Source organism: Bemisia tabaci, chromosome 1, assembly GCF_918797505.1.
Source record: "Bemisia tabaci chromosome 1, PGI_BMITA_v3".
NCBI lineage: Eukaryota > Metazoa > Arthropoda > Insecta > Hemiptera > Aleyrodidae > Bemisia > Bemisia tabaci.
The window spans coordinates 67,332,003-67,352,677 of NC_092793.1; the positions used below are offsets into that span (position 1 = coordinate 67,332,003).

Consider the following 20,675-nt stretch of genomic DNA (forward strand, 5'->3'; position numbering starts at 1 on the left):
TAAGAAAAAAAGTTATTCTGATAAGTGACAGTTTCAATAAGCAATGGAAAAAATATTTATGATGAAAAAAGAACTGTATTTCAAATACAATACCTCAAACAACAAACAACCATTTACAGGAAAAATAAGTTTTCTTCTTAGTTTATATCATCGGTGGAACTTTGTTGGATATTACATAGATACTATGCCTTCGAACATTTCAGCGTTTGAAAACTAAGCTAGAAGTCACGTAAATATAATGCAGGGGAAAACAGCAAGAATAACAAACATAAATTTTAACTTAAAATTTGAAAACCTCATTTTAAAACACACATTTTGAGGCCAGAAATTTTCGGCAATAAAGCTCCAAAGGATCACAAGACTTTATTACTGCACAAAATATAGGAAGAGTGAGGTGGCAAAAAAATAAATAGAAAACCGCAGAATGACGAAAAACACATTTTATCAAGTTACGTTAGGCTTATTTTATTAGGTAGCTGGATAATGAATAAGCATTAGGCTCCTGTTTTTTTCAGATTTACAATCCAAGAAACAACCTCTCTATTTAATCATTCATGATGCCAGGGTGAAATGTCGATTGATATGATTCAATCTGATACCTCATCTCCTTTTTGAAGCATCCTTAAGAGCTGAGACATTGCTTCATTCATATTCAATCTTATAATTAATTCGGAAAAAGTTTTTGTGGCCACTTCACATATTAAAAAAAACAATGTCTAGATGATAGAGTGCAGTTCAACAAAAATAAACGTACTGGTTGCGACCAATCTTAGTTTCAGAAGATTTTAAAAAAAGCCTTCAGAAAAGAAGTACTTATAAAGAAAAATGTTTAATAGAGTTTCTTAGCAAGATGCTAAGTAAAGACTGCTCCAAAAAAAGGAGAGGAGAAAAAACCAACTGAGAAATATACTGAATCCTACTCCAAAAAGATTAAATATTATCTTCCTTTGAAATACTTGGCCAAGTAAATACTTGTTCATCAGAAAAGAAAAGATTTTTTATATTTTTTCTAAGTATGAGGGCCTAGCACAGCTAAAAATATGCCGACATAAGTATTTGTGGCCGAAACAAACAAAAGACTCAAGTAATTTACATTGCTGTTTCAATAATTAATTCATGAATTTAGTTAAAAGTAATTCCAAAACAATTCTAATTATTATGCAAAAGGCATTTCAATACATTTCTGAAACCACCGGGAGAAAAATAAAAAGCTCTGCTGCAGAATGCCTGAGTAAGAGTATACCTTATAGTTTATCTTTTTTTAAGTTTTGACCTATCAAAGGATCCACCTACTTTTGAGGAGGATTTTTTTGAAGGTTTAGAAGGTTTATCCTGCTTTTGACCAATTGAACTTGATGCCAGTGACTAATGGGTTGACGGTAATTCCTCAGACACCGGTTAATTTTTTCAGGAACTGAATCAAATGATCAAGCTGAAAAATGTTCTCATAAAGAACTGGATACTCATCAGATTCAAATTGTTGACAACTAATGAATATAACGAATATACAGTAGTAAGAAGGACAGTATCATTCATATCCTGATCAATGTGACTGTCTAAATTAATAATAATACTGAATAATAATGTACAAATGATTCTAGATATTAGACCTACGACCATGTTTACCAATAAATCTATTTAACAATAAAACCCACAATACCCCACTCGGACAAAGAAACAGATAATATAAAAAGGCAATTTTTTAAATGAATATTCATTTGAAAATTATTGCAACCAGGACTTGCGAACTTTAGTATATATTACGATAAATATCGATTTTCAAAAACAGGCAAGGCTCACCAAACAGATAAATTTTATGAGGAATAGTAAATCTAGAGTGATATGGTCATTTTATAATACATAATGATTTCCTATCACAGATTTCCGAAGAAAATATGACTTTGCTACAAAAAAGTTTGCTTGCCCTGCCATGGCCTCTAGTATAAGGAGTGAGGCAGAAGAAGAGTGCTTGAATAGAAAGAAGAGAGTAGAAAGGAAATCATGAAAATAAGAAGATGAAAATCGTGATTGTGACCACATTGTCTCATCTAATATTTTTCAAACTTAAATATTACCTACCGTCAAATTCCTTTCAATAAAAATGAGCTTGACTTGGTCAGACATTCATTTTTACTCTGAATAATTTTAAATATTTGATGATTTGGAAAAAAAAATTATACAATTAAATAACATAAAAATAAAATTGATATTGCAACTAAAAATAGTTCCATTTGGTGAACAATTTTGGTTTAAAACTATTAAAATTTTTATTTATTTTCCTTTCATTTTTCATTTTTCTTTTTACTTTCCATGCCAATAAAAAAATAAAAAAAATAATATAAAATTAAACAATATCTCAGAAAGTAAAAAGAAAACCACAAAAAACTTGCATCCAACAACTTAAATTGCACAATTCAGACCAAACTATCATTGCCTTTTGAACTTCTCTAGTCAATTAAGTGTAGACTCCTAGATAAATTAAGTAACACGAGGGTCATCCCGAAAGTGTCTCTTGCGAGTTTAATCGCAAATGATGCTTGAAAAATACCAACTGACTGTTGAATTCAATATACCTTCAGCTTCAATTTAAGCCCAAGTTTATAAAAATTGGACCACAAAAACGCTCAGAAGAGCAAAATTCCCAAGTCACTGTCTTTGCTCTCACCGCTGGATTTGAGTGCCTTAAAACTGCTTTGAAAAAGAAAAAAAATGAAAAAATTGAAGCTTTCCGAGTGTGTGCATGTACATAAAAGTTTATTTCTGCAAAAATCTCATGTACCAAACTCCACGAAGTCTCAGGAAAACGATCGTGAATTTCATCAATTGTCATTGGATGATCCTCCTTAATGAATAATTCAAAACATATTACCAACTCAGGGTGGATTAAGGGTGGCCTGTCGGATGGCACTTCATTGTGCACTTCGGTTCGATTGTCATTGAATAGTTGGCACTATTTAAGTACTTTTTCCACATCCATTACACCTTTAACATTTTCTTTAACATTTTCACTAACAGCTTTCTGAGAGTCGACGATGAATTCTACAAAATTGAACATTTCTATCAATCAAGTAACAGATCACCAAATCAATTTCACAATCTGCTGGATTGGAAAAAACCATGACTGTCAAAATGCCTATTAACTTTGCAAAAAGCTTGGACTGGTTTTAATTAAAACTGATCGTAAACATCGTAAATAAGGAGACAAACAGGTAAACAACCAACTAAAGGAAAACTGATTAACTCATATCGCCCCTTTGATTTTTGGCACAACTGTCCCTCCACTTCTTGACAGTTTTGATGCCCTGAGATTTGGCGGTAAGAACAGTGACAGTGATGCAAGGATATTTCTCTCCTATGCGTTCTTGTGATCCAGCTTAAATTGAAACTATAAAGATACTGAATTCTACAGTATAATTGGTTTTTCTCTAGTGTTAACAGTTTGCAAGCAAATTCACAGGAGACCTTACTTCCTGGATGACCCTCGTATTTTAAGGAAATCAAAATGACCATAAATTGGCTAAAATTCTCTCAAAGGAAAGTATTAGTTAGGTTTTCCGGAAAACTTATGTCTTATCAGAGGAAGATTTTACAATGTTTAAAGGCTTAAGCAATGCACCTCATTGGCATGACAGTAATATATCGAAATAAGAAACTTAGAAAAGTAATCAGCCTGTATACCTTGATTCAATAATAATGAAGCTAAGGATTTAGTAAAGCAAAATGACTATTCAAAGTACAAAAAATTAAACAGATCTGCATAGAAAATGACTCAAAATTAGCTGAGGCGCACAATATCACCTAATTTTGATTTTTTCCTTCTGCTTCATGTCATGGCAAAAATTCAAAAGATGCAAGATTCGGCTCTAAATACTGCCTACAAAAATTTCATGCGACAAAAGGGCTAGTATTGCACACATTAATCTTTGGCTTATTAATTGTGCTTAGATATAATTCTTGTAATCAGATCACAGATGGAACCTACTTTCCTCAGCTCAACACCCAGAGCCACGAAAATTCGAGGTTCCAAAAAATAGCACACTATCAACAAGGCAACTCCGTATGGAATATTTTTTTTAGCATCACGTAAAGCTGGAAACTTAACTATAGGAATACTTTGATTATTATGGTGGATTATGTCACATTAATGGTACTATGCAAGTTATAAACGGTAGCTGTGACTTTTTTTTACCAGATGCTCATAGATTATTCAGGATTTAGGAGTAGAAGCTGAAACAGAATCTGACATTTGCAATGAAAATAATACTGGCAGCTTGAAGCTAAAAATTTAAGGTTTTTTCTTTCCAACATTTCAAAAATTGAGGGATTGATTGAGATGTTACTTACCTAGGGTAAATAAAAGCTTGACATATTGAGTTCCCACTTTCATTATCCATTTTTCTGGACTTAAACTGTTCAAAAATATATCATATTCTACAGCGGTGATCTTTTGAAAGTTTCTGGCGGAGGTCAAACAAATTACAAATAATTGAAGTGTATTTGGATTTTACAATACACACAAAAAAGAGATCAATTGGAGCATTAATCCTGAATCCAGTTATAAGTTCTTGACTCAAGGCAAAACAGAAAAAGAGGGAAAGGGGGGGGGGGATTCAAAATACAATAAATTTGCGAGATCAAAAATTTAACACTACAACCCTTAAAAAATACATAATTCTTATCTACTTAGATGTATGTTCTTCAGTTTTTAGATATTACAAAATGATAAAGCTAGGCCTGACTTTTGGTTACAGCTTAAAGCGATTTTCAGGCTAAAATAAGGGATGAGAATCAAGAAACTTCAAACAATAAGTAGGATGAATGGACATTTCCTTTATCAACCATGTTTGCATTAGACTAGAAAGCCAACTTACAATCAAACTGGATGCAAAATGTTATTAGGAATTGTTAAAAGGGAAGATATTTTAGAGGCTTTCTTCTGCGGGCGTTATTTTAGAAACAACATATATGTCCTTGATTTCCCTAAGCAGGTAAGCGCTTTCATAAATGAGTCAGAAAAGTAGCCTAAGTAATGACCTCCATTTTACCTTGACGAAACATGATTCAAGGCGAAATATTTTGATCAATTAATTTTAAGATTTCTCCAAATTGAATTTTTTATGGTAAGAGGTCATGAAGACTGATGTTACTGATAGGTACAATACTTGTGAAGTCATGAAGATGATATGAACACGGTGGGTATTAGATATTTATGATCATTCTTCATTTTTACTAAAAAATTTTCCACATTAGCGTAGGAGAGAAATAAAGTTACATAAAGGAGAAAAATGAAAAAATCAAAGATAATTAATAGTTGTCCAAAACTTGAAGACCAAGCTCAAGAGCCCTTCATATTTTTCACTCATCACTAGTATTGGTCACTGCACTCAGAAATGGAGCTTAAAATGTATACTGTGGAGCGGTGTTCAGAATGAGGTTGACTTATTCGGAACCGAGGTTTCTTGTCAATGAACATACTTCCATAATACTTAAAGGCATCAATTATTATTTCAAGATGTTGTGAATGCTGTTAGTTTCAAGGAGCAAAACAAATATTCCATCTCAGGAGTCTAGAGCAAACTGTATACAGAGAGATTTAGAGACCTAGCTCTCAACATACCTCAACATTTGTTGAAAGACATCTAAGTAAGTACACCAAAAATATCATTCTACTGGTCTGCACATTCAGATTATCGTTTCAAACTTCATCGTTGATGCGTAAAAGAGAACCATGCAAAAAAAATTCTGAACACACCTGTGAGGTCTGTCAGGATGATCATGATCTGTGTAATGTTTCAAACAAGGCAACATGCATGTCCGAACTTGGAAAATTCATAACTTTCAAATTACTGCATTTTCGACTTGATACACGTATTTAGCCTCTGATTTAATAGCATGAGACACTAAAAGAAGCTCACTATTTTGATGCCCCAAGGAAAAAACCGTTTGAACGTCCAGCTGTTCACAAACGCCCAAAACATTTTATATTTTTGGAATACTTACACACTTTTTTCTTTGGATGTTTTAAAGCATTGCATTCGCAATTGAATCTATTGTATCTCAAAGTCTGAAGAAACTAAATTTGTAAGTTTTCTTAAACATAAATATTTCATTGCAAGAAATTTGGATACATTTGGAAGCTTATTTGTTATTTCCCTTTAACAGGACAGTATTTCACTATCGTTTGAGGGGCATCCAAAAAGAAAAAATTCCCTATTTTATATTTTTCAAAATAAGAAAATTTGAAGTGGCCTTCCCATTTTCAATATCCCCTTTTCCCCAAAATGTTTGAAGCAATGACCTTTTTCTGGTCCTTATTCCTAATAGAATCAGTCATCCTCAAAAATATTTGAGCGCCAAAATTAAAATACAAGAAAAACATACAAAAAAACCCATTAAAGTTGATCTGTTCCAAATCTCATAAATCCAAAATATTAAAACATTTAATTGACTATTCACATTATTACTTAATCTAAGATTTAAAACAGGTCAATTAATAACATTTTATGTAACTGTTTTTCTTGCATTTTCATCCCTGGTCATTGGAAAAATGACCAATTCAATTGGCGGAATTCTGCAAAAAAACATGCAAATTTTGACTTGATTTTTGAAGAGATATACAATTTTCACATAAATGCAGGATCCCATGTTTTCATCATTATTGCACAATCATTACAAGGTTTCTGTACCCTTGCACCCGTACACAAGCAGATCACAGCAAATTTTTTTATGAAACGCAAACAGAGTTGAATTTACTTTGACTCGCATATTCTCAGCTTCAATTCATTATACTGGATTGAGATTTCTGACCCACTGGTCGATGAAAATTTTAGCTGGGCATATGAAGATCAAAGTAAATTCGACTTGGTTTACCTTCATCACTCATGCTTTCACAGATAAAATTGGGAAACTTTGTTGCCATCTGCTGGAGCACGTGAAGGTAGGCACCATGTGCCTACCTTCCATACAGTAAGCTGTCCCAACATATTTGTATTTATCTCTGAATGAATTTAATCTTTAACTTGTTTTAAAGCTGAGGTGCACCCACCGTGTACAAACTACTTTACTGATTTGATTTATCTTCCCTAGTTTAGAGGATATAAAATGGAGAAACCTACTTCTTTGGTGACTCTTGGAAAAGCCACAATATTTTTAACATGACTCATTTAAGCCATAAACTAATTAAAAGAGACCTCTGAGATTTTCCTTAATTTACATGAAAGAAACCCCCGCCTTGCACGAGAAACATTCTTTACTTTTTGCTGGGAGAGCCTTTTATTTTGCACTTACGAGATCAGCTTTTTTTGGTGACTAAAGCATGAAATAGTCCTTTAAAAAAAGCAATCCTGGGCTTAATATGGTCCTTGAAAAGTTAAAATAGCCCCCCTTTATATTGCACTTCACTATCTGTTAAAACTCCACGATCCATGATGAATATGTAAAAAATCTTTGTGGCTCAAGAAATCTTGATGTAAAGTTTGAGATTGGAAGAGTGGATTGGGCCATCCTCTATTAAATCAGATCAATGAAAAAGTCAAGGGCTCTTTGAAAAATGCTGCAAAATATTTTTGTTAAAATGCAGAGGGAAATTACTACAATTTGTAACTAGTATGCAGTCTCCTCTAGAAATTTCAACTGATTTTGCAGACTAGCACCGTCGAAGACTGTGTAGGTTAAGGTAGCATAAGATGCAAGGATCGAACACAAAATATTAACAGCCCCAATGGTAGAAAATAATCAAGATTTTGGACTCACAGTACAGCACAGCACTGATGATCATAACTTGCAAAGACAGAATAACATGGGTATAAATGCTCCGATGGCTATAAAAACGGGGAGCATGATAGAGGAATCGTCCAGTGTATACGGGTCAGGAGTTTTTGGCCCACTGGGTCTTCGTTTGGACGTTGGCGGTACAGGAACTTCTTCAACCTCTTCTCGACGCCATTCGTCTTCGGTTTGTAGAGGAGGTAGTTTTGGTATATCTGAGGGGAGAGGAGAAAAAACCCATCTCACATTAGTAAATGAAAACCTTTGAAGCATTCATTTTGAACTTAAAACATTCATTTTGAAATGAGATTTACAGTAAACATGGTAATAATGCCAAAAAGTTAAGGAGGTATGGAATTAGAATTCAATATTAATCGTCTTTCATGTCCACTGCAAAGAATTCTGTTTGGTCACAAGAAGATACCTCTAATATGAACTTTTTACTTTCAAAGTGTTTCTGTGGGCATGAGTTAAAAAATTTAAGGTTAAGATAAATTAGGAAGTCAGTCACAGAAATATGATAACATTGTAATGCTGCAAAATTTCATCGAACAAATAATTTTCCTACAAAAAATGATTGGGGTCTTGAAATTAAAGAGTTTCATGACATCTCAAAGAAGACATCCTGACATTTATAAAAAAAAAAAGATATGCAATAGTTCATGTGTAAGAAATAAAAATTGTCAGATGCAGCGCGATACACTGGTGCCCCTATGGCTCTGACTAACTCAGGTAAAATGGAATGGCAAAATTAAGGAGAAAATAGGAGCATATTTACCTTCTAGTTTTCCTTTGATCACCAGAATAGCATTGATTTTTGGATTGTCTCGATAACCCTAGTGGGCAAAAAAGGTTGTAATAAAGATTATTTGCATTAAAACATTTAAATGCTTCTTGAGAATGGAGAATTTGCAGGCAAAATTTTTAATGCTCCATCTACAAGTGCTCAAGGAGCTGATTTCACAGTATTTTTTGTAGTTTCTTTCTGATATGAGAAACAGTATAAAAATAGATTTAAAAGTGAGACAATGCACCGCCTAGTGACGTCATCTGGCTGCATTTCCCATTTAAACACACATATTTTGGCAGATTAGATTATTTTGTCATATCTTCTCCAATAATTGTTCAATTCATGAACCAAGGATATCTTTGTGTTCAGTTCACTCAGTAGTTTCCACTTAAACACGAAATTCATCAAAGTTCAGACACCTGAAAATTCTCTATTGGTGATTAAGTATCAATTTTGGAATGGGTTCTATTTGAATTCAGACTATCCCCAATTTTTCCCAAGAGTTAGACACTCTATTTCACTGTAGAGCTCATATACGCTGAGTAAGGGTGCATTTTCTTCTTCAGTACTTAAGCGCCCGTTTCTGCAATCCTAAAGTTGCAGTGTAAGCACTATTATGTTGTGCAGTCACAGTTGTTTCCCCCAAAAACTTAAAGAGCTTGCATTTATCTTCACTAAAATTAAGCAAGATTGCAGTAATCTTCACTAATTAAAAGCAAGCTTGTAGTATTTATTAAAAACAATACACTTTTGATGCTTCTGTTTAACTCTGAGATGACAAACCGATGCCCTATGAATCTCTTTCTTCTTGTAAGGTTTTTTTAGACTCAATAGACAAAATGAAAATCTAGCTATTTAAATACCTTGATGAATTCAACACGAATTTTTCCTCCACTGATGTCCGATTCTTCCTCATTGTAAAAAAGTTTTCCTTGAACGACATTAAAAACTACATATTCATCGTGAGCACTGCCCCGACCAACTTTGTCGAAGATGTCTAGATCAGATATGATCATATGATCACCATTAAGAACTACATCAAAAACCTAGAAACAAATAAAAATGAGACTTATTATAATAATACCTCGACAAATATTACAAATTTCTAACAAGACTGAGTTAAAGAATGGTGAGCTTATCAGCAAAAATTTACATTTATTTATAAGATTTCACAATTTGTACATAAAATGTACAGGGACAGACTGGGACCAAAAAAAGGAACCAAGAATATTAGCCCATCAGTGCTGAAATCGGCCTACTTCTATCCTCCAAAATTCTCAACAATTCTGAAGTATTAAAAACATCAGGCTCTGCTTGAAACCAAACCTAACATCAGTCTTATTATTGTGTAGCTCCGACGTCATCAGACCTCCAGTCTTGAAGCTGACTTGTTAATAGTGTTTGAGGCCATTTGTTTGAGTACCAATGCAATACGGCATTTTGGAGAGCGATTCTAGCAAACTCATGGTTTGATTTTGACATTGTCCTTCTTGTCCAGTACTGGGAAATTCCCAGTGAATCATGTGTCAGCGCTTAACACAAATCTCAAGTACTTATGGGCGCTACGAGTTAAGCCTGCAATCCTACACAAGAGTAGGGCGGACTCATCGTACCTTGAGACAAATGTCAAGTATTGTTTAGGTCACCACTCATCAGTGGTGCCATCTGACTGCATGTATTAACCTGTTGAGTAGTGCTAATTCGGAGGTGATCAGAGATTGATATTTGTCTCAACATACGATGAGTCCGCTCTAGTTCAATTTCAAGCTTCGACAGTAGGAAGCAAAGGAAGCAAAGTTGTAAATTTACTTTGATTACTGAAATAAAGTACAGAAGAGGTCAGAGGTTGCCGCAAGGGCAAAAGCGTAGCAGTCTAAGTCTAAGTCTATGATTTGGTGCGATAAAGCAGTTTTTCTCCAGCATCTGGCGTCCCGCCTGTTAACCCTGCTCTGCCAACCTACCACCCGGGCACAGCCCTCTCCCTTACAATAATATTTTGAACATTGTCTGCAATTCATCACCTAGATCTCATGTCCATACAAGCAGTGTACCGCAGCAAACCAGTGTACTTTTTTTTTTTTTTTTTTTTTTTTTTTTTTTTTTTTTTGACACTTCAAATAGCCCTCAAGGGCTAATCCCATTCAATTCCAGCCTACCTTCCCTAATTGCCCTAACCAATTTTACAATCCAAATTCCTTCCACCTGTAACATTTGGGTAACAACTCTCCATCACCTCAATTAGCTTCCTGAGCCCTAACCCCTTCCCTAACTACCATTTTCTTGAAACCATTAATATCCAATTGTTCCCAATTGTGACAACCAAACAACACTTACTCCCTCTTTCCTTTAAAGAATAACATCCTATCAACTAATTTATCCTCAATAAACTTGACCTCCACTCTTCTCCCTACCCTCCTATCCACTATTTCTATAATATCTTTATCTACCAAATTTATCACCCCTTTCCGCATCTTAAAAAGTATTACAAAGATCCTAACTTTAATTAGCTGTCCTATGCATAACCACCCTAAGCTTTTCAACATTTTCAAGATATTACAGTCCCTATCACATCCTAATATATGCCTCATGGCTGAATTTTGCCCTTTTTGAAACGCCTTAATCTCCTTTCCATTTGCTTTACCAAGTGATGACACACAATAATTTAACTTTGATCCAACCAGTGAGTTATAAATTAGTTTCCTATATTTCCCTATAAAATCCTTTATTCTCCATAACAAAACTTATCTTACCTACTCCTATACTTATTCTATCAGTATGTTTTTAATGTATTTTCCGAAAGAAAAATACACTATTACGTTCTCCCTCATGGTGGAACCTAGTCATGGGACCATGTAAAGAGCACCGATCTCGAGTCGTAGATCACGAATATGTGTGTCATTCATTTTCTGTCATATATATAAGAAATATATGTATGCGTGTCATCCGCAAATGGGCTCAGTTCAGATTCCTTCACCACTTCCTTTTAACAGGAACAATAACGGTCCTAACTGGCTTCCTAGTGGTACTCCCAATTCAACACACAATACCTCTGATAGCTCTTGGCCCCATTTCACCTGTTGTCTTCAATCACTCAAATAATTTTCTATCCATTTGATAGCCTTTCCTCTAATTCATCAGTTTTTGAACCAAAATTATAAGGAGTCAAACCTGACTTTTGATTGAGTGTGATGTGCTTTTTGAAGACAAATCTTAAATTTATTTTCTCAGACTTAGTAGCTTTCTTCGAATGCAATTGACTTTTTGAACTAAAGAATGGAGAGAATAATCATGCTTCGGTTAAAAAACTAGGGGTCCGCCTTGATTTTTTACATTATCAAAGCAATGCATCATGCAGCAGTCTGATCGCAGGTGGACTAAAGAGTTAAATTGATAGAATTTGCTTCGGATAAAGCCAAGGTTGATATTGAGGCCATAACTAAAAATAGAGAATGAGAGAGTACTCACTTTCATATTGGGTGCATTGAAGTAAACTTCACAGAATTTAAGAACCATGACGTATTGACCATCCTCTTCAATGGGTATGTCGTAGCCAAAAGTGCTATGATGATACCTCTCAGTCTGGTACAATATCTGGTCATTCTGAGGAACCCTTCCGATGATCAACTGCTTCCCATAGTCGGAGGCAGTTCCAACTTTATTATGTAGTGGATCCCTATCGTATTCAATGCCGAAAATATCTACGTGGGAGTCTCCACCGGCATTCACCGCATAGATCACCTCACCGAACTTAGCACACTCTGATATAGAGGTAATTAGAAGTATTAACGGATATATGAAATAATTCACTAAGCTTAAGTTAGAGTCCATTTTTGGCAGGGTTAGTTTCTTTTATCGGCACATGAATTTAATTTATTTAAGTACATACTTTATCAGCGAACTTCGCTGGAAAAAACCCACATCAACAAATAATTGAAGATCAGAACAGATGCAAGTTGATTTTCGTGGCCGCGCACCGTTGGTGGTCTCTAACCTTAAATTCTTATCAATAAGAATTGTTTATATGATGATACGGTTGTGCTAGTGCTCTTGTCTGTCTCAACTTGTCTCTGGATTTTATTGTCAGAGTAGATTGGATTAACTTCTCGATTTTCTCCGTGTGAACATGTCTTGGGAAGGATTTCGAACTTAAATAATTTTTCTCTCTCAGTTTATTACGTCCGTGACAAGCACACAGTAGAATTTCGAGACCCAAATCAGGGTCTTCTGTAATTTTCTGCCAGTGTTCTTGTATGAGCTAGAAGTTTTTTTTTCAGTGTTTTTATGAATGAGACCGCTTGTCAGTTCCATTAAAAGACAGCTGAAAAATTGTGGCACCATGTATTTTTAAGGCTGTCATCTACGACTTACCCTATCATCAATGGCTTCGCTTGTTGCTGATTATGGAAGTGACTCTGAAAGCGAGGATTCAGATTCCAATGTCTCTGCTAAATCGTGAGTAATTTCTTCTTATCTAGATATAATGGAAAGTATGTACAATTATCAACATTAAATAATACATCATTATTACAATTACATCAAACATTAATTTCTTGTAGCAACATATGATACCTTACCCTTTTACACCTCACCTTTTGGTGAGAAGTTCAAGGAATGCAATTTTCATAAAAATGATTTTTGAAATCACCATTTTACCTAAATACGTGCCTAAGGTCTAAGTATACCCTAAAGTATAGAAGCACCTATAGTCGGTGTTTTTAATCAATATTCTTAAGCTGCATTCTCTTTTGTTCTATTTCTCTCAGGTTCGGTGGAACTATTAGTAAGTCTTTTTTTTTTTGGGCCTCCCTTTTGTCGAACCTACTTACAAACGTTCCATTACTTACGCTTCCCGGGAATTCAATGTTTAATAGATTACTTTTTTCTCATCATCTGCTCATTATTTCAACGACCATTAATTTGTTTTGTTTATTTTAATAACCTAATCCCCGTTATTTTTGCAGATCAAAGAATGATGCTGTAGAAAAAATCATGCTGCCAAAACCAGATTTTGTCGTCAACTCCTCAAGTACATCTTGGGTGAAGAACTCTGTTTTTTCGAACCCATACCGAGAGGCGGAAGATTCGAAGAGTGCAATCCTAGAAAAGCATGTGAAAATGATTCCAAGCAAAGCTGAAATAAAAGCCATCAATGGAAAATCAATATGCTGGATGTATCGTAAGGGTAGGTGCAGGTTTGGTCACAACTGCAAGTTTGCTCATGACTCAGATGTAGAATTATCATCTGTAAGTGAGGCAGGAGAAATAGGAGATAAAGCCGTAAGCCAGGTTGTTCCAGATGAGTCTTCTGTGGGTGAACCCCTGGGCGAAGACGATACCATTATGACTAGTATTAAAAGGAAAAGACCTGGCCTAAGCCAAACTCTAACTCCCGGCAAGAAAGTAATGAAAATGTATAATCAACAAAAATGGAAAAAGTGATTAGTATTAAAAGGGAGAAGAATTTAATTTTACCCTAGAAACTACTCAGGCATAAACTATACTTTTATGCTATGTTTATAGCCACCAAACTTAGAAAACTCTGTTCTATATTGCAAGTATTGCTTTGCTATTGTGCAAATTTTATTTCATTTTCGAAGAGATACTGAATTGAAAAATGCGCTTAGTTAATTTTTTGACAGGACATTTTTAGAAACCATTGCAAAGGAAATTTTTTTAATGTTGAACCAGAGAGAAATAAAGATTGTCCACTAGACTAAGGCAACAAGTAGAGGTGTCGTCAGATAAGTTGGCCATTGTTTACTTTCGGTTTGCAGGCATTTTCGCGTCACTGCTATCCAAATGAAAACATCTAACTCTCGCAGAAGCAAGAACACAAGCTTGGGTAGGTTTTTTAATACCTTCAAACCTTGTAACATTTTAATTTTTAGCCACTCAGAAATTACGACCACACTAAAGTCGCAGATCATAATTGATGAGTAGTTTTTTTACGATAGGATCATGACACGGATGTTTTTAAGATAGATAGTGGCGAACAACGGTCTGTACAGAGGCCTAAATTTGTTGTCTGTGCTCGCAGACCAAAAGTAAACAATGGCCAACTTATTTGACGACACCTATGACAACTTTTATTTGCAAGGCCCTATCACTCAATCCTTGCAATTATCTTCTATTGGCTTTTGAACGAATTGTCAAGCAACTTTTGTAGCAAAGCAGCTACTGCATAGAGAACTCTTAGGCACTGCTTATGCCTTTTTCAGCCCAAAAGAAGGCATATCTGTGATTATAGCCTTCTTCCAATTTATCTCTTCTTTTTTTTTTTTTTTTACTTGAACTTTCAAGTACTTGAGAATTTTGTCCTGTTTAATTTTATTAAAAACGTAAAAAGGCAGAGGAGACTAATCTTTACCAAAAAGTAAAACCTGAATTCTGCAGGAGTTCTGCGGTCCATCCCACAAATCCTTTAAGAGATCTGTCGGCAAAAAAGTTTGAAAAATGATGTTTTAAACGTAAGACAAACATCATAAAGATTTGTTGTTAACATTCATCCTCAATGAAATGGTTTTCTTATCTTGCCCCGTAGTTTTCATACTTATCGGTGAAGTTCTGTTATATTGCAACAATTAACTTTTCATTTCACGACAGCATATTCCTTGCATTAGAAAAAAATGATTAGGTAGCCAACAAGCAAGATTTCAAGTGTACCTAATATTGCAACAGATGCTCCACTGTTCCAATCTAATGTACTTAGTCTTTCTCCAAGATTGAAGATTTATTACTTACAAATCTTTAAGAATGTTGTATCACAGTATTTAAGTAGGTAATCTTCAAAAGCTAGTAAAGACACTTCTGTTGTTTCTACACAGCTGAGATTCTTACTTTTTTAAGTGAAAAGGATGTTTTCATTAGAATTTCAAAGTTGAATGTATAAATTTTTTAACTATATTCTGCTTTGCTAAATAAAAGAGCTGCATAATCATTTCAACGTGACCAAATGTCCCTCAATAAAGTATAAGTTATTTGATTATGAACTCTAGTGTCAAACAGAGTCTATTGTCTCTGGAAATTGCATTGAGACGACAACACTAGACATACTCAGACGTATTTTAACCATGCAACATATCACATTAACCGCTTAAAAGCTTTAATGCTGCTTTTAACTTTTGATAATTGGCCTTCTGATAAGACCTAAGCATAATAGAGAATAAACAGAATGCATTTGATAATAGAGGAGAAATAAACTGACAATTCTATCTTGCTGACTAGTGAACTCATTTGATTATTCTAATGTTGTCAAATTTCCTTTGATAGAATATAAATGTTCTTTAATAAATTTTGAAATTTCTTATGAACAATTCATATAAAATGAATTTATCATGGATAAAACTGTTTGAGAATTTCAAAAGAAATCTGTCACAATTTTTCCTCAGATTCTATTTTCATCAGAGGAAGTTCAACAATGTTGGAATGTTCAAATGCGACGTTTAGTCTTGGCAGTTAGCAAGATAAAGTTGTCCAAGCTTTTTCTCTATATAATATGAAATGTAGATATACCTACAAGGGGTTTACCAGTGTGTAATTATCAGTTTTCTCCTTTTTTTTTCTATGAGATATGCAGAGCGTTTTGACTTTGCTTGCCTACATGCATATATACCCTGTGCAACACCAGATTTTATGATAATGGATTTACTTAGGTACCTAGTCAAATGGTCGAATTTCAGTTTTCATTTTTGTCCGATATACCATCAATATACATGTGAATGATGGAGTAAAAACCACGTATCTCGGTCTGTGATAATACGGATTTTTTGTTGTATTTTAATTTTTGGAAGGATACCTGATCGTTAGTACTTGGTTTTTTTCCCTCCTTTTTTTTTGTCCTCGCAGGCATTTGATGGCTCAAGTCGAAAAATGTGTGGGTATCCTTATTGCAACTTCAAAAATAAACTCCAGTTTTATTTTTATAAAAGAAATCTTGTGGAAAACTTCTGTTTAGTTTTCCTTTGTAAAAAGAAACTTGTGGGAAACTCCTGTTTAATTTTTATTTGAAAAAAGAAATCTTTGTGGGAAACTCTTTTACTTTTCCTTGGAAAAAATAAATCATTGTTCGAACTGAAATTTGCAATGTGCCACAATTAGAGTTTTGAATATTTTTATTTTAGCTATCAATAACCTCTTATTTCTTCCAATAAGTATTGTCTGATGATTGACATGATGTAAAATGAACCCTTTTAAGACAGGTACAGTAGGTATACCTACATTTTCAGTCACCCCACTTCTTGTCTTTATCTCCACCTTCAAGGCCCTTTCATCGAACTCCATCATAAATGCTGTACTCAGCACAGAAATAATTTTTTTTTTCAACTCAGCACTAACATGGGAATCATGTGTGTACTTTAAACTTGTGCCAGATTCCAATATCTGAGCCATTAAATTTTACTGGTCATGCCCAAAATTGTAGAGAAAATAGTCATATCTGGGAACTTTAATTTAACTAGGTAGGCACACTGGATCTTAGAAGAGTTCATTTTAGGTACATCATATGAGGGGCTTGAAGGGCGCATAAGTACAATCCTTGAAAAAATGAGATATTAATAATTTCAAGTACTTAATACTAGTCTTGTACCTAATGCCTATTCTATGAAAAATTCGCTCCCAAATTCCAATTTTTAAGTATCAAAAAGTCAGTTTTAACTTTCTTTCTGCCATAATTCTGCCAATATAATGTTGAAACTTTAAACACGTACTTCTCGGAATAGAAAAATCTGCACATTAGGGCCTTGCGTCCTCCAAACCGCTTATATAGCATAAAGCCGTAACAAAGGTCCTCTGAACAATAAATTTCAAATTTGAGGAAAATGCAATTCAAGTTTGCGGCACTTTGTAGGTACTACCAGCTAAACAAATGATTCATTGAAAACGTCATAACATCATTAATAATGCCAGTTAAGAGGAAGTTTGACCCTGCTTTAATGAGGTTAATAGACAGCATTTATAACCCTGAAAACTGAAAATCAACGTTTTCAAATCTAAGAAAGTTGTTACACTGCCTTAAAAAATTTGAGTTTCCACCTCAAGGGTAAGTATATTTGCCTGCCTCCATCACATCTAGTTCCTACCTATCTCGCTTACAGCTTTTCTAATAAGTTAAGGATATTATAAATTGAAAAAATTGGCCGTGCAGGCAACAGAGGTAAGTGTATATACAGGTCCTGTGTTGCCTAGTACATACTAGAAGTTTTGGAAATCATTTTGTCATCAAGTAATGACTTAAAGAATTGTAATATATTTGCTAGTCTCTGCTGTAAACTTTTAACAAGCTAATTATATATTCTTAAAAATTCGGGCTACAGGGGAGATTCTAGTCTGAAAGGACATCAATATCAATTGTAAAATGACTTGAAAAATCTGACTCGCACAAGCAAAAAGTGACGGGCACAGAAAAATTCAAATATATCAAGGACTAAAGGACCAAATTTTAAAAACCTCTTCTGCCTTCTCAAGAAGCTGGGAGTGTGGTCAACTAAAGGCTTGATGCCAATTACTAGGCCTATCTGATTGGGAAATAAAAACTAATATTTACATTAATTTTCTCTTAGAAATAACTTGCTCTTTCAGCAATCGTTGACATTTGGACAGATTTTTACCAGAGCCAGCCTAATTGCATTTCACGGTGCCTCACTTCTTCTCAGGTATTATTTTTTTCCATAGGGAACCGAACGACATGTCTGAAACTTTCCACACGTTTCCCCTGGTTCATAAAAAATGTGCTCACAAAATTTCACGTCAAAATGCTGATAATTTCTTTGTCAAAAAAAACGTGAGAGGAAATTAAGCAACGTCTGATGTACTTAGGTTGGTGCTGCTTAAATCTGTCCATTCAACCTTTAAAATTTAATACAACGTGACTGATCAGTCAGGTCATTTTTAAATGAAATGGAGGACAACATTGGTTGAAGGAATTTATATTTATAAAACAGCTCTAACGTATAGAGAACTATAAATTTTTCATAATTGATCAATAGAAATAAGCAGATGTGAGAAATTTAAGAGCCTCTGCTTCACAACGATGAATATAAAGCTAAAGTAAGTCTGATGGGTACACTAACTTATTTCAGCAAGTCAATGGTAAAGAAAGCAATCTGAATTTAACAATTTATGAATAAATATATCCACACATCTCTCTTGTACACATCCATCATGTACGAAATATATTTTTTAGACTTTCCCTTTTCAAAGGTCAAATACATTTCTTACTAGCTCAAGAACTCGAGGACCGGTCCAAAGAGGACTACATACCTGGAAACAGCACGTTCATAGGCAATTCACAGGAAAAGCAGGAGCTTGGCAGCAACAAAGAATCCATTTACAGAAAGGACAAGAAAAGGGTCAAAACTAAAGATAACTGCCTTGTCAACAGAGGCAGCATTTGCCAGGTGGACGCCGATCTAGACTCTTGGTGGGCTATGATAAACGACATATTCATAGAAGATTGACAAAAGCCTACTAAACAGACGTAACTTCTGATGTTTTCATTGTAGAATAAATGAAAAGAGGCCACCTATTTGCCGGCAATAACAATAAAGGTTGAATACTATGATGTTGAAAATTTACTTTATAAAAGTGAGAAGACTAGGTTGCAGATGGACTCAAACCCGGAATCTGTCCCTGTCAATCAGCTTTGTGTCTGCACAGCAGGTGGGAGCTGTATTTCAACTGATGAAATCAGTAGTATTTCAGATTTTGGCGACTTCAAACACCCATCCATTTATACAGTCATGTGGCTTATCAAATGACTGCTGAACTTTTAAATTTGGATCGGTTTTCTAGCCTACTTTATCCCATACCTCCAAAGCATCACACCTGCCTTTACCAGGTACATAGTCTTCCATGGCTCGTCATGACAAAAAAACAACGTAATACAATAGATGACAAAATAACCACTATGATTATCCAATAAGACATTCTGAAGAGAGAAAATAGCAAGGGTAAAAAGATTAATTGACAATACTTGCGATGATAGTGCAGGCACACAATAGCCCAGGAAATACGAGTCCGAATCCAGATTTACTCTGATTACTTACTTCTTTTTGGGCCGGACAAGTCCCATTAAGGATTTTTTATTCAAGCTTTTGACACCTATGGATTGAGCAGCTGGTTTGGGTGCAGATGTCTGAGGTTTCGGTGGGGGCAGTGGTAGATTACTGGTGGAAGCTGCAATTTCATTACTCGAGGTATTACTTGCAATGACCTCCTCAGTGCACCTTTTTTTATTCTGGGATGCAGCAGGTTTGGCAGTAAATGTCTCAGGTTTTGGTGGGGGCGGTTGTAGATTACTAACAAGAGCTCCTTCATCATCACTTGAGTCGTCACTTTCAATGACTTCCTCAATGCACCTTTTTTTATCCTGGAATGCAGCTTTCACGAACTCCTCATCTTCTTGTTCTTGCAATTTTAAGATTTTTTCTCTGGCTTCTTTTGTATTAAACTTTTGCAATAGCGTATCAAAATCAACACTCCTCTGTCGACGATTCAAATCCTTTAAATCTTCAAGCGACTCAAGCAGTTCTAGTTCCCGTTTACTTTGCTCCGTTCGATTTTCAAGCATCTTCATGGGGTTGTTTGCCTCTTCTTCTTTGGCCTCATCCAATTCTCTTTTGGCCTGCTCTTCAGCAAGTTTTAATGCCATGAAATTACGAGTTGCTCCAGCTTCAATTTCGTAGTCAACATTTTTGGGATCAGTTTTGAACGATATTTCTTGGAGACAACGAGTGCACTTGATGTAAAACCTATAGATTCTCACTCCAAGATAATCATCACCTTCTACATCTTCTTTACGAGCGTTGAACTTTTTACCTTTGTAGATATATTCACCGCAAGTAGCACATCTCATGTTGAAAGGTGCCATCAGTCGCACTGTGTACTGTCGATTTCGGGGCAATTTCATGCGAGGTATTTTGGATGGATCGAAATCCGGAGGGTAGTATTTGTTTAAAACTTTCCGTTCTGACATCTTGACGGGCTAATGTAATGATATGACTATGAATTTAGGGTGATTTTTTGAGAAACTTCACTTACACTTTTTGCTACTGTTTTCTACTTCTTACTTCACAAAGACTATTTCTTTCATGTTCACAACACAGAAAGGTTATGTTGATGT

At 34.8% G+C, this 20,675-nt stretch overlaps 3 protein-coding genes across 3 annotated transcripts; 1 reads left to right on the forward strand and 2 right to left on the reverse strand.

Annotated features, from left to right (window-relative positions):
* Positions 1 to 55: 55 nt before the first annotated feature.
* On the reverse strand, positions 56 to 12,505 carry LOC109031604 (malectin). Its single transcript, XM_019043196.2, has 4 exons — positions 12,023 to 12,505; positions 9,421 to 9,603; positions 8,546 to 8,603; positions 56 to 7,982 (listed from the first exon to the last, which is right to left on the reverse strand). Exons 1-4 carry the CDS (start codon positions 12,383 to 12,385, stop codon positions 7,774 to 7,776), a joined length of 813 nt encoding a protein of 270 aa, XP_018898741.1. The 5' UTR covers positions 12,386 to 12,505; the 3' UTR covers positions 56 to 7,773.
* An 82-nt stretch (positions 12,506 to 12,587) lies between these two features.
* On the forward strand, positions 12,588 to 16,650 carry LOC109031606 (uncharacterized). The gene is made up of 2 exons (XM_019043198.2): positions 12,588 to 13,009; positions 13,519 to 16,650. The coding sequence occupies exons 1-2, from the start codon at positions 12,936 to 12,938 to the stop codon at positions 13,994 to 13,996; spliced, it is 552 nt and encodes a 183-aa protein (XP_018898743.2). The 5' UTR covers positions 12,588 to 12,935; the 3' UTR covers positions 13,997 to 16,650.
* A 1,814-nt stretch (positions 16,651 to 18,464) lies between these two features.
* Positions 18,465 to 20,668, reverse strand: LOC109031605 (splicing factor YJU2). Its single transcript, XM_019043197.2, has one exon. The coding sequence runs from the start codon at positions 20,526 to 20,528 to the stop codon at positions 19,596 to 19,598; it is 933 nt and encodes a 310-aa protein (XP_018898742.2). The 5' UTR covers positions 20,529 to 20,668; the 3' UTR covers positions 18,465 to 19,595.
* Positions 20,669 to 20,675: the final 7 nt, after the last annotated feature.

Excerpts from the sequence above, each read along its gene's own strand:
- LOC109031605 (XM_019043197.2), bottom strand. The coding sequence starts at position 20,528 with ATGTCAGAACGGAAAGTTTTAAACAAATACTACCCTCCGGATTTCGAT.
- LOC109031606 (XM_019043198.2), top strand. The coding sequence starts at position 12,936 with ATGGCTTCGCTTGTTGCTGATTATGGAAGTGACTCTGAAAGCGAGGAT. Across the intron at positions 13,010-13,518 it reads TCCAATGTCTCTGCTAAATC|ATCAAAGAATGATGCTGTAG; the intron begins GTGAGTAATTTC and ends TTATTTTTGCAG.
- LOC109031604 (XM_019043196.2), bottom strand. The coding sequence starts at position 12,385 with ATGGACTCTAACTTAAGCTTAGTGAATTATTTCATATATCCGTTAATA. Across the intron at positions 8,604-9,420 it reads TTCGTGTTGAATTCATCAAG|GGTTATCGAGACAATCCAAA; the intron begins GTATTTAAATAG and ends TTTGCCCACTAG. Across the intron at positions 7,983-8,545 it reads GATCAAAGGAAAACTAGAAG|ATATACCAAAACTACCTCCT; the intron begins GTAAATATGCTC and ends CTCTCCCCTCAG.